The following is a 12,836-nucleotide window of genomic DNA, read 5'->3' on the forward strand; positions in this document are numbered from 1 at the left end:
ATAGGATGCTTTCATATCACATGCTTAAAAAGATGAAATGAGAATTTGAAAATTAATGATTTCATGTTTCTCTCTGGTAACGTTACAGCATCTCATCTCACGTTTCTCTCATTCCTATGCTTTTATTTAGATTGGATGCTAAGGTAACAACATTGTAACTCATTTTAAAAGACAGTAAATATGCCTGCAGAATTTCTGGCACAAAAGCAGAGGATCTGTCAAGTCTCCACTGTAGAAAACCCCAAAAATGAACAACAAAAAACACAGATTTAAGTGCATTTTATTTGCAATATTGTGTGCAAACAAATCATGTAATTACTTGAGTTGAAGGAAACTAATAGGCTACTACATTTTTTCCTTCTAATACCAGGAAAATTATCATTATCCTGATAACATCCTTGATAGACAGATATCAAGCCTAGACCTGAGCATTTTCAATGACAGTGATTACAAAACATGCCTTCCTGGACTATCTTATTGCTTATTGGTAAAAACAGTTTCTTAGTGTTTAATTTTAAAAATACTTTCCCCACCACACATAATTTCTCCTTCTGTCATTGATTACTGATGAAATTAACTGAGTCTGGCCTGCTCTGAAATGTTCCTTTACATTTTGTGATAAGTGGTAATTTCTCACCTCAGTTGTGCTATCCTTTGCATGAACATGCCCAGTCCTCATTACCTTCTCTCAGCTATTATTTCCCTAAACTTTTCATCATTTTTGTTTGTTGAACTACCTCCAGTTGATTTTAAACAGTGCATTATCTTCAACACTATCTTTGAAGATAATCAAGAAAATTCCACATCATTGACACCCTGGAGGAGACATTACAAAGACAGACAAAGTTTACAGAACAACAGCACATCATTGAAAGTAAAAGGCATATGCCACCCAAGGAAAGCTTTTTTTTTTTTTTTTTTTTTTTTTTTTTACCTGTAAGGATGTTAAAAAGCTGTTTTTTTAAAGCTACTGTGATAATTCTTACACAAAGGAAGCATCTGAGTTAAATTTCATGGTGTCTTATAATACACTAGGACACAAACCAGAAAAATACATACAGGATTAAGTTTCCATAAAGCCCAAATGATCTGGCATATGAAATAGGAGAAGGAATTTAATCCACTCCTATAATGTGGTCAGGGCACATGACTTCCACCCTGTCTCCATAGCTGCCTGCTACAGCCACTGAGCCAGAATAGCAACGGTGGCTCCTGCAGGCCACTGGCCCGGCCCTGGTGACCCATCCCCGGTGGGATCCCGTGGGATGCAGCCGCCTCCTGGGGCAGCTGCTGGGCTGCATTCCTCACTCCCCTGGGCAGTCACCTCCTCATCTCTGCCCTGGGCCAGGTAACTGCACAGCACAGAGGCTGGACACCTCCATCTCCTCCTTCTGAGGACCTCCTCCTGCTTGCCCCCAGGACTGGTGCCTGCAGGAGAGAGCAAGCCGAGGTGCAGATTGCTTTGGTCTCCTTCACCCTGTAAACTCACTCTTGATGGAAAACTATACTTTTCAGTTGTCTTTGTAACAGATAAAGTGTAAAGTCATTTCTTCCAAGGAAGGAAATTAGATTAGGAATCATTTTGTTTCAAATTAATCTCTTTATTAAAAAAAAAAAGGCAAATCTTATAAAGCAGGAATATAAGAATAAACTTTCACGTTTTCTCATTAAGAATTTTTTAAGTCAGGAAATACTGCTGAGTCACTGTGACATGTTTTTGAAGGTAAAAATGCAGCATGAATGGGGTACAGTGCACATGCAGAGTTGCAAGCTTTTTAGTCCAAATGCTTTTTATTCATCACATGATATTTTCTGAGTTGAGAGGAACTCACATAACTATCTTGCACACAATTCAGTCTCCTCAAATTTGTTCTCTTTTAAATGCAGTGAGCTTTATAGTGAATTTTTCATACTTTCAAATAGAAAGGCAGACATAATTTTGTTTTGTCAACTAGGAAAAGGTACAGTTGTGTCCCTGCTCTCAAGCGTTATTACTCAAAGCACAGAAGGGAGCACATGACTGTACACTGACCTTCATCTGTTCCCAAATTATGCCTTCTAAAAGCCTTGAATCTGTTTAAGGGGAGCTGCTGAAACCTGAAACGAACGTGGTCTATTGCTTTATAAAGTAGAAATGTAGAACTTAAGTATTACATTTCAGGCTCTTACTGTACTAAATATAGCAAAATTAGGATGACGAAGAATATAACTGTAACCTGAGTCTGGCTTTAGAGAATAATTTTTTGTTACAGGTATCGATGGTTACTCTGTAAAATTTAGTATGTTTCTATTTCTAACAGAAAATCACCACAAATTTGCAGAAGGAAAATGTTCTCCTGATAAAGACTTGTATTTTTAAAAGCTGACTCTTTAAAAAAAATTAACAGCTCTTCAGCCCGCAAATCACACCCCCACAAATTGCTAACCAGTTCTGACAGACCCAAGTCTAAAAAGAATCTTGAAGTACACCTTCCATCTAAATTTTCATTGCTTGCACTCTGCTTGATTTTCATCAGGATATATTTAATAATGACCAAACACATCATCTTGAGTATTAAAGGGAAAATTACAGTTAATTAGTAAAGTAAGCAGTGCATAACTGCAAGCAAGCATCTTTTGCTGTGTGCCTAACACAACAGGCCAAAATTATGTAACTCTTAGGAGCAACACCTCTATAAACCTGTTCAATAATTTCAAGCTCAACAATTACAGTGGAGAAGAGGTAATCAAGGATTTTCACTTCATTCATTTTTACTAAAGTTCACTGTCATTTCTAATGACATAATAAAACCTTCCAGCGAGCTCTGATAATGTTCATCTGCATGTTTCAAAGAAAGATAAACTTAAATCTAACTCCACAGGACAAGAACAATTGTAAGCTCATTATTTTCCAATAGAAAAACGGCTTAGAAATTGAAAGGTTTCTTGACAAGTTTGCAAATTTTTGACAGTTTTCAGATGGGAACTGTAACACTCATTAGGCATTTAATATGCCTGTAAAATCATAGAAACCTTCACGATGTAAATGACTTTTGGAAATCATCTGAGCCAATCTCCTGTTAAAAGTCAGGCTAAGTTCTGAGTTAGATTCCTCGGAACCTTGTCCAGTCAAGGTTTGGATTTCTCTAAGAATGGAGATTTCCCAGTCTCTCTGAGCAAAACATTATGGGAACAAACTATTGTCCATGGTTATGTCCTTGTGTCATGGATCTTCCTTCTCTTAGAATTTAAACCTAAATATGGTAAGAAATGCTGCATCTTTTGTCTATGCTGACACACAGGTGACTTGACAGCAGAGGTTCTGAAGGTTTGCCTTAACACAGTTTGTTGTGTGACCAGTAATAAACTGCTAACTATTTTTATCTTTAACTGGCAGGGAGGGATTGGGAATAAGCAATTATTTGTTCAACATAAAGTACAGCAGTGACTTCAGGATTGATGTCTAGTTCTGAATGATCTTGATCTTAAGAAAGCTCATGCACCACATACTGTAGACTCATGCCCAGATCTGCAATAACTAAAGGAAAGAAAAGAAATAAAAGGGAAAAAAGATAAAGTAATACAACTTCTGCTATTTTACCTTGTGGTAGAGTTAGACCACCAGACTGCACATGGTTAAATGATCTTGCCCTACTGCAACATATAGTGAGATTTTAAAAGATGACTCACATCTAAGGCAAATGAAGTGACTACTGCAGTCCTTGTGTTTTAGTCTTTGTATAATTTAATCAGCTGTTCATCTGAACAGTTGGAAAGGATACACTTATACAACAATAACTTCCTCTCTCTTGGTAAATATTTTCCTGTATCTTCTGATACAAATATATTAAATATTGGCTTATATTGACCTAATTTGAAACGAGACAGAACACTGGGGTCCCAAAGGAACCCAGCAGACAAGCTCTCAGTTCACTGCCATACAGCAAGGAAGTCAGCCTTAAGCATGTTTACTTGTGCTGCTGAAAGAGGATGACAAACAAAGACATGGGTTAGGCACAATGGCTGGTTTTATATGATTACACAGTTGTTTTTTAAATTCATCATCACTGAATTCATAATACGTATCAATTCTATGTAAATACATAATATATACACGTGTTCTTTACAGATCTGGCATTCCAACATGCTCAGTTCAGGTAAACAGCCCTATTACAGACACTGGAGCATTTAAGTCTTGCAGCACTTCCCTAAGTAGTAAGCTATAAATACTTATGGAAAAGTGTATTATGGAAAAGGGATCTTAATTCTGGAAAACATCTACAATCTTGTATAGAAGACATAGACACAAGAAATCCTGACCAACAGAACATGTGTCTCAGAAACCTCTCTTCTTCAATATTCATCCTTCATTAACAGTAATGAACCTGTAAGAGCTCTCTCAGTATGAAGTTCTCTATAATCTTCAGGAACTGGTTAACATGACTTTTCCATATAACAAGCATCACAGGTATTAAAATACAGCAAAATGTAAGGTTTTAATGCATTATAAGGGATCTTGAATCTGACTGATGTATTGGATAATAACTGCCTTCCTATTCACAAAGAAAAAAAAAAAGTAAACCCATGAATTTCCTATGCAGAAAGTTCACATTACTGCCTTTGGTGTCAGAAGCTGCAATGAATTTCCTTGTGAAAGAGTGTTAGACATTCTGCAGCTCAACAGTAGTCACTAATAAGTTCGGGTGGCAGCTGTTGTACATCTGAAGCTAACAAATGTTATGTGACCAGAGATGACTGGCATGACATGTGGCCATAGCCTTTTTATAAAGTTATGTTCTCAACTATTTTAAAAATGTCCACAAAAGTCCTTCAGAAATACTGTTCCCAAGAAGTTCATGGAAAACTGATCCTTTAATACTTACCCCACTCAGTTAGTTGCATATATTCACACATTATCACACAGTGATAAACTAAAGTTTAAACAAAATAGTCATACAAATTCATCTAGAAGTCATGTTCTCAGCACTGTGACTTGAGGCTGGATTCACTTGCTTGAATGGGCATATATTAAATTTCCAGCAATCAATTATCATTTCAGCCTTTGTATCTGCCATCATAAATTCAGGCACATGCCCATATGGACAGACAAAGTGCAAAGACAGAACTGTCTTCCAGGCAAATTCCAAAAGCAAGTGTGAAGTTCAGTATTGAAATATCACTCCCTTTTTTGTCCTCATTCTCAAGCAGTACAAGCATTTTTAATCTAGCTAATACTTTCCTGGTCTTCATGAAAATTTTACCTTCATAATCTTTATAGAGATAAAAAATGTTGCTAGAATTTTATATCCCTCCCAGGCACCCACATGCATGTAAAGACTTGTGTCATAAAAAGATTCATGTAAGGACTTACAAGGTTCCAACAGAGAAGAATTTCCCAAAATGCAACAGATTTTAGTTATTTAATGCACATGAAAAACACATCTCTTGATGTGGTTCTGGTTACATCACAATTTATTTTAGTGTCTTGCTACATTTTTGACATTTAATAGATTTAAAAAAGCTTTTTCTTGGAAAAAGTTGTTACCCTTGCTTTTTAATTTTGTCTTCTAGTACCTGAATTTTCAGCAAACAGATTAAATATTTATACTTTTTGAAAGATATATAAATATTTTAGTTTTTAATAACACTGAGACTTGGTCTGTTTTATATACACGGTATTTGTTATAATCTTGTATGAACTGATCTTTGATATCAGGAATTAATTGCTTTTCTTCTCTGATCAGAGAAATACATTTGGAAAGACAGAAAAAACTCCTTCCTTCAAGTAATAAATTCCCACTCAAAAAAGAGGACTTCATACAATCCAAATTTACAGTTCCATCTTCTGTGTAATCATTAAAATGTACAATAAATTGTGTCCTAAAACTCTAATATTGGAATAGTCAAGCACAGACAAAACTTACTGAAAACATAAAAAACCACAGGGAGATTTCAAAATTTCTGCTAATTCTATCTTAAACAGTAGAGAACCACCTGCAAGCATTACACAAAAAATGAGAACTGAAGAGGAAATTGGAGACAAGAGAACATCAACAACGCTTGACCAATGAAAGAGAATATAGTATGAAATACTACATGAAGACAATGGGAAATAATGTGATGCCATCGTTACCTGTCATGTGTCCTCATAAAATCCCAGAACTTCTTAGTGCCATTCTGGGGGAAAAAAAAAAATTAAAAATCAGTCAAATTAACTCCAAATGAAAAATTACTGTAATGAAATTTAACAAAACTTAAGAGGCATTTCTTTGAAAACTCAGTATATTTGGTTTTATTTATGAGGCCAGTATTCTGGATTTTGACAGTTAGTATTGCAGACATTGAGAACTGTCTTAGCACAGTTCAAAATCTCAGACCCACAATATTATGATGACAGCGAACATCCGTTTATTGCAGCCTTCAGGCCCAGTTTTGGCCACAGCATCAACATCAGCTGCCCAGTCTAACCATTCATAGTACCAGGAAGCTATAAACGGCTGTTTTAAACAGAAAAATAACCCACAGGTATGTTCTTCCACATCCAGAAATGCTCTTACCTTGAGAACAGCTCAGCACTTACCTCCTAACTAAACCAACGTGGGATCCAGGAACAAGACACCTTCCCTCTAACCCCTTGCAAGGACCAAAATAGGAGTTTTATCCACACCTGACATGAAGGGGTCACACTCCACTCTACACAGCAGCTGCTCCTCTGCACTGCTGGTGGTGCTGAGAGCGCTGGCTCACAGCAGGCTTGAAATCACAGCACTCACTCAAGAACTGGGAGACATTAAATGGCTGATTTTCTCAAGATGGGCCCATTCCTGTCCTCTGCCAGCTTAAAAAATAATATCCACTACAGCACAGCTGACAGCGATCTCTGAAAACAAGTGTTCTTTCACAGTTATAATGAATTCATACACCTTGCTTACATTTATATTATAGTTACCTACAGCAATTCATACACGTCAGTTAATGGAGAGGCGTATAATTCCTTACTCTGTTTACTGGAAGTGTGATGGTGTTTTTCAGCTCAAATACAACTCAAGAGATTTCACTCCCAGGTCAGTTTTAAATCTACGTTAGGAACCAGTATGAAACCAGAGGAAATTCTTGTGGTTGATACCTTTTTCTTATTAGTAACACAAAAACGAGACCTGCTGAAGACCTACATATCTAAAATATGCTCAATGTGAAAAGCAGCACTTGACTTCTATTATAAAGTATGGTTAAATGGATGATCAAACCCTGAGCAACTGGTTAATGATTTAAAGCAGGTAAATGTGAGCAATGAGAGAAGAATCAAGTTCAGTTGGTGGGTAAAGGTGCCAACCAATATAGACAGGCCCTTCAGCTCTATTACAGATGTCATGGCTACCAAGTACACAACAGCTGGTGGGGATTAGATAACAAGCACTGTGGCTCAGATATTAAGCCCCTGAGCTTTATGAGTTTACCAAGCTTTTTGGAAGAGGGACTGTTTGGTTGCTAGCTGGGTTTTTCTTCATTCCCACAACTCTAATTATAAACAGTTGTTCACCTCAAGAGAAACTCTAATCCGTGCCTCCATTGGTGTCTGCACATACCTTCTGTTAGCACTGACAGGAATCGAACGTGTGCATTACAGGAGAAGCCCTGTCATTGTTTAAATGCAATATAAAGCTGTAGGGGAAGGGAAATAAAGACAGCAAATTCTCAGTGTAAACTGAAATATTAAAGCCATTGCTTCCAAACCTGAGTGTATATCCAACTCATTCCACCTGGTGAGAGACAGAGGAACAACTTTGACAGGACTATGATACAACACAGAGCTCCAGCATGGGCTGTGTTCTATGGCAAGATAATTGAAGGTATTAAATGTGCAAGGTCAGCTCAATCTTTCTGTAGGTTTATTTCTACCTGTAAGCAAGGTATGTGTGGGATTTGTTAGCAGATTGCTGAGCAATTTTCCATTTAACACAAAAGAACTGGAAAACGTTGTGCCAAGGGTAATGTCTTCTCATGTAACTTCATATTGTTTCTCTAGTCTCAACCTTCCCCTGCACCAAATCATAAGTTGGTACATCATCTATTCTCCCTTTGTAGTATCCACTTTGGAGAAGTGTGGGTGTCCAGCTGATGGAGATGCCAAAACCAGCCTGAATCAAGTCTCTCCATGCATTAATTCAGGCTGTTAGTCCTGTGATAGTGCATTCTAACACACAATCCCACCAACAATCTTCCTGGCTCTTTCCTCTTGCCATCATCTTGCAAATTATAGAACCTGATCACTTTGGAGCACTTATGAGAGGGTTTCAAATAGCTGAGGAAAATTACACCCTAGAGAATCATCCTCATACAGATGGGATCCATCAGAGCTAAATGACCTCTTCCCAAGGATGAGCACTATTACCATTAACAGAGCCCACCTCACAGACATGCACATAATTTTTAGCAGAAAGTAAAAGAAGGAACTTAGTACCTAAAAAGAAATCAATCAGAAAAAAAAAAAAATCTGTATTTTCTAAGCCCAGGTAAAGCATTTTCTCTAGAACATGATTTGATTAGTCTAAGACCCAAATTTAAAACCAGCCACAGGCTAAATTAATTTGAGTCAAGACATTGGTTAGTATCATATACTCTGACTGGACAATGCTTACTAAGATATTTTTGGCCTATATTTGAATTAAAAAATTATTTCATATGATCAAGTTGCACCTGTCCAAATAAATAAATCAATAAACAAATGAAACATTCCAACATCTCTTTGTTTACGGTGGCAGAAACTCAAATGAGCCCCATTCATGCCCCGTTGTCGAAGTCAAATGTAATTTGAACCCAACCGAATGGAGTTGAGTTTCTATTGTACCCAATGCATGGTTCTTTTCTAACAGACTGGTAGGAAGGTTGCTAATTATTAATAGCATGTAAATAGTTGCCAATGGTGCTTATGCTGCTTTACATACTTTACAGAACATTAATTCCAGCCAGCTTCTAACCAACTACATCAAGCTGCATGTAGTATCTCTATCTTATCTTTGAGACAAAAGTATTACTTGTTGAACTGATCAAGATTCGTGCCTTTAAAACCCAAGTGGCTCTGATTACTTGTTAAATTGTTCCACTCTATATACCCTGGTCTTTGACAAAGCTCTGCTCTGCTATCACCACAGTTACACATAGCTGCAATATTAAAGGTCTCAGTGGTGAACATCATTCCTGAAAAAGAGAATATCTTTATGAAACACAAAGGCTCTCTCAAACCCTTTAACATTTTTCATTTTAACAAGCATATGTAATTGCATTATTACAAGTAGTCCATTCTCCAGTGTTGAATAAGTAACGATCACAGTATCTCTCAATGCTGTGAGAACTGAGTATCACTGATTGCTGGGAGATCTAAACATTGAAGACAGGAAGGAGAAAGGATTATTTATGACATTTGAGAAAGATTCAAAAATTATTCTTTAAACAGGAAAGGTGTTCTGGCGTGTTTATAACGATGAGCGTGTCAGAATTATTTTACACTAGTTTTAATCAGTTCAGAATAGCAGTTCTGATACTGCAACAACCTCTGGTAACACATAATCGATTTGGTAAATCTTTAATCACAAAGTAATCACACTCTAGTTCTGTGCTCAGTGATCAGGTTCTGTGATGTTGCAACACTCAACTAGTGCATATAGTATGTGTAAATTAATAAAGCTGTATTCCAGGAGAGGCAGCATGTGAGACAACTTCGTTTCACATTACACAGAAGACAGATCACTTACATAAGTACTAATTGCATAAGAAAGCCATACCAGGTCAGACGAGATGTCCATCTTGCCTGGCAACCTGTCTCTAAAATTTAAGAACATAGAAAGCACACAACCAATGCTTCCCCAGAACACTCTTCCAAGTCTGGCAAAAGGCACTGAAGGGTGGCAAAAGATAGTGCTTCAAAAGGCACCCAGTCCTCTCCCTCAACTCTAAAAAGCAAGCGCAAATAGCCATTTCTGTACTACCTGAATGCGCAAAGTGTGTCACAAGACCACATTGTCTGTAAGACTGACTTGGTGATGGCATTGATAACTTAATCAGAATTAACAGCAGCTCACTCCCCGTTTGACAGTCTGCACAAAGAGACTCAAAGCCTTTTGGTTCAAGTAATTCCAGGACAACCAGGCACTGCCAAGTGCTCTCTGCTAAACAGGTGTTGACAGTGGCTGCAAGTTCAGCAGACGTGACTCCTACCTGCACAGAGCAGTTTATATCACCCACAGTTGATCTTCAGACTCTCTGTCCTGCTACCATCCTTGAAATAATTTTCCTAAGACTTCCTGCACCAGCTCAGTGCCATAATTACACTGTCTGTAATGGGTAAGTTGGACTTGTCTGCAGTCTATCAAAATACCACTCCTTTTGCCACATAACCTCTGGCTAAAATGCCTTAAGAATCACTGTGCCAGGAATATTGCTGTCCTTAGCTTTCCTCCACTACCTGAGGCAATAAAATATCTGAGCAACAAGGTCAAATCACTGCCAGAATGCCTAAAGGATAACTCTTGCTTGGTAGAGGAACTCGCCTAAGACTTAGCCCAGGAGAGCCAATACAGAAGAGAAAACGGACTTGCTGTGCTAATGATGTAGAAAGAAACTTTCTCTTGCATTGACTGTAGGGCAATACTGGTATGCTCCACATCTGACAGACCCTGGACATGCTCTGACACAAGTCACTGGGAGTTTCCACTCTTCACCTGGGACACCTTCCGTGCCTATGTCCTTCTTTTCCCTGAGGACAGTGCCCATGCCAGTCCTCTCAGTCCGCCACCTGAGAAGCTCTTGAACCATCTCTTACCTGAGATAATGTGTCTGCACAGGTACCAGTACTCATCACTCTTAGACTGACACCATCCTGGGCTTTCAAAAAACCCCCAACCCGAACAAAGCAAACCCCTCAGTCTGGCTGTGCTGTACAGCCCTCCCGGGACTCACAATTTCTCTGCAGATGCAGCTTTTCCAAATGGAAGGAATAAGTACTTAAACACAATTTCAGAGAGGTGTAGGCCCTTCCTCAAGGATCATTCCAAGAACCTTCCCAAAGAATGAGATCCTTTTTACAAATAATTTAATTGAATTAGAGCTGTGGTCGTCCAGTTATAAGATGCTACTGAGTTTCAAGGTGAGGAAGAGAAAGGACAGGGATGCTGTAGTCCATGCCACACAGCTTATGGTAACCTTGGTACAGTGCCACACTAAGGGCTGACACAGGAGAAGTCAGTAAAACCATGAATCACACTGAGATGGTGAATGTGAAAAAAATATTCACTATTTCTCATAATATAGAAGCATTATGTCATAGCTGGCTACCTGGGAAAAAGGCTGAGGTTTCTCTGGGCACTGATCTGCCTCATCCCAATGACAGTGCTCAAGTCCTGCAGCTGCAGAGAGAGGTTTGCCTTGCTTATGTACAAAAGAATTAACTGACAGCTTCTGAAACAGTTACAGACAAACTATATAATTGCTTAAAACAGTTATGTTCTAAATATGTGCAATAAAAGACTTATTCTTCTTAGATTTTATTAAAAGTTTTATTCTGAAGAGTAAACTGAAAACATGTTGGTGTAACAAGTGAAAGAACACTCACAAAACTGCTCTAAATGCTTCCTTTAACTTTGTGCAATATTTTTTTCACAACAACACACAAGGGTATATAAAATAAATCCTCCACACACAGGTTTACAATAACAGATTTCCTGTAGTTACTCTGTTGGGAGATTTATTCAACAATACAAAATTTACATTGGATTGTCACTTATTTAATGACTCCTTGAAATGAGCTCTGGACAGACAATGCACAAGTGTAAGAGAAATTATCTTTACCCAAAATCTTCTTAAAGCTTCTCCTATATTATTTGCCTTATACAAGTATTTAATAATTTAAAAAGTGACCAAATTAAAGTCACTGCCTTATGTCATCTCCCACGTTTATCCACAGAAAACTTCTGCTTGGGCAGAGAAAGTCTAAGTGGTCAAACACTGTAAAGTTACACCAAAACCACCTCAGTAAAATGGTTTGTACCTTGTATTACATATTTTTGAAGAGAAAGGTAATAGGCCATGCAGGCAGATCACTTATAATGCAGGAGACATATGTCCAAAATATGTCCAAAATAAGCAAATTAACATCACATATACCACTAAAAAAGAAAGAAAAGAAATCTGTCCATGACAATGATTAACTTCTTTCTGTTTACTTTACAGGAGAGACAACATGAGGTTTGGTGACCCATTGTGAAAGGCACAAAACACATATAGTGGGAACAGTTCCTGTTCAATGATCTTACAATTCAGTTAGAGCCCAGACAAAAGCTGATGTAAACAAACAGAGGCAGTTAAGAAAAATTACAAATACATTATGATTTAGATAAGCTACATGCACTAGTTATGAGGGGTTAAAACGACAAACAACAGTCATGATCCCCCAGTCTCTACCATTTGGATTAGGTTTAAAGCAGTCACCCAAGAGGAAAATGTTCCAGATCTGTGAAAAAAGCCAACTGGAGAAGTTGAAGCAATTATAACATAAAAATAACTTTGTCCTCATTGCTCCATCTACTCGGTTTCCACACTCCTAAGACTCAAAAGCAGTTAATGTCCTTAATGCAAAGGAGCATATAATGAGCATTCTTCATGTAATAAAACAACTATAAGTACAGAAAAACAGATAAGATAATTAATTGGCAAATAACGGTCTTAAACCAAAGTCAGCAAAGCCAAGCAAGAGTGAGGTCCCTGTTTAATGATTTACATGAACCAAAACAGTAAAATTCCCTTGAGGAATAATCAATTCTTTGCTTTTTTACTGCTCTCAAAATTTTTTTAAAGGTTTGAGA

The 12,836-nt window shown here is 37.6% G+C and overlaps 1 protein-coding gene across 1 annotated transcript in view; it reads right to left on the minus strand.

Annotated features, from left to right (window-relative positions):
- NUDT14 (nudix hydrolase 14) overlaps window positions 1–12,836 on the minus strand; it is a 60,004-nt gene that overhangs the window by 24,904 nt on the left and 22,264 nt on the right. The window contains 1 exon segment of the mRNA XM_066188969.1: window positions 6,113–6,156. Coding sequence (XP_066045066.1) covers window positions 6,113–6,156 — 44 coding nt within the window.

The sequence above is a fragment of the Chamaea fasciata genome, unplaced genomic scaffold (genome assembly GCF_029207755.1).
Source record: "Chamaea fasciata isolate MVZ Bird 193981 ecotype frontalis unplaced genomic scaffold, bChaFas1.0.hap1 SCAF_7, whole genome shotgun sequence".
Lineage (NCBI taxonomy): Eukaryota > Metazoa > Chordata > Aves > Passeriformes > Sylviidae > Chamaea > Chamaea fasciata.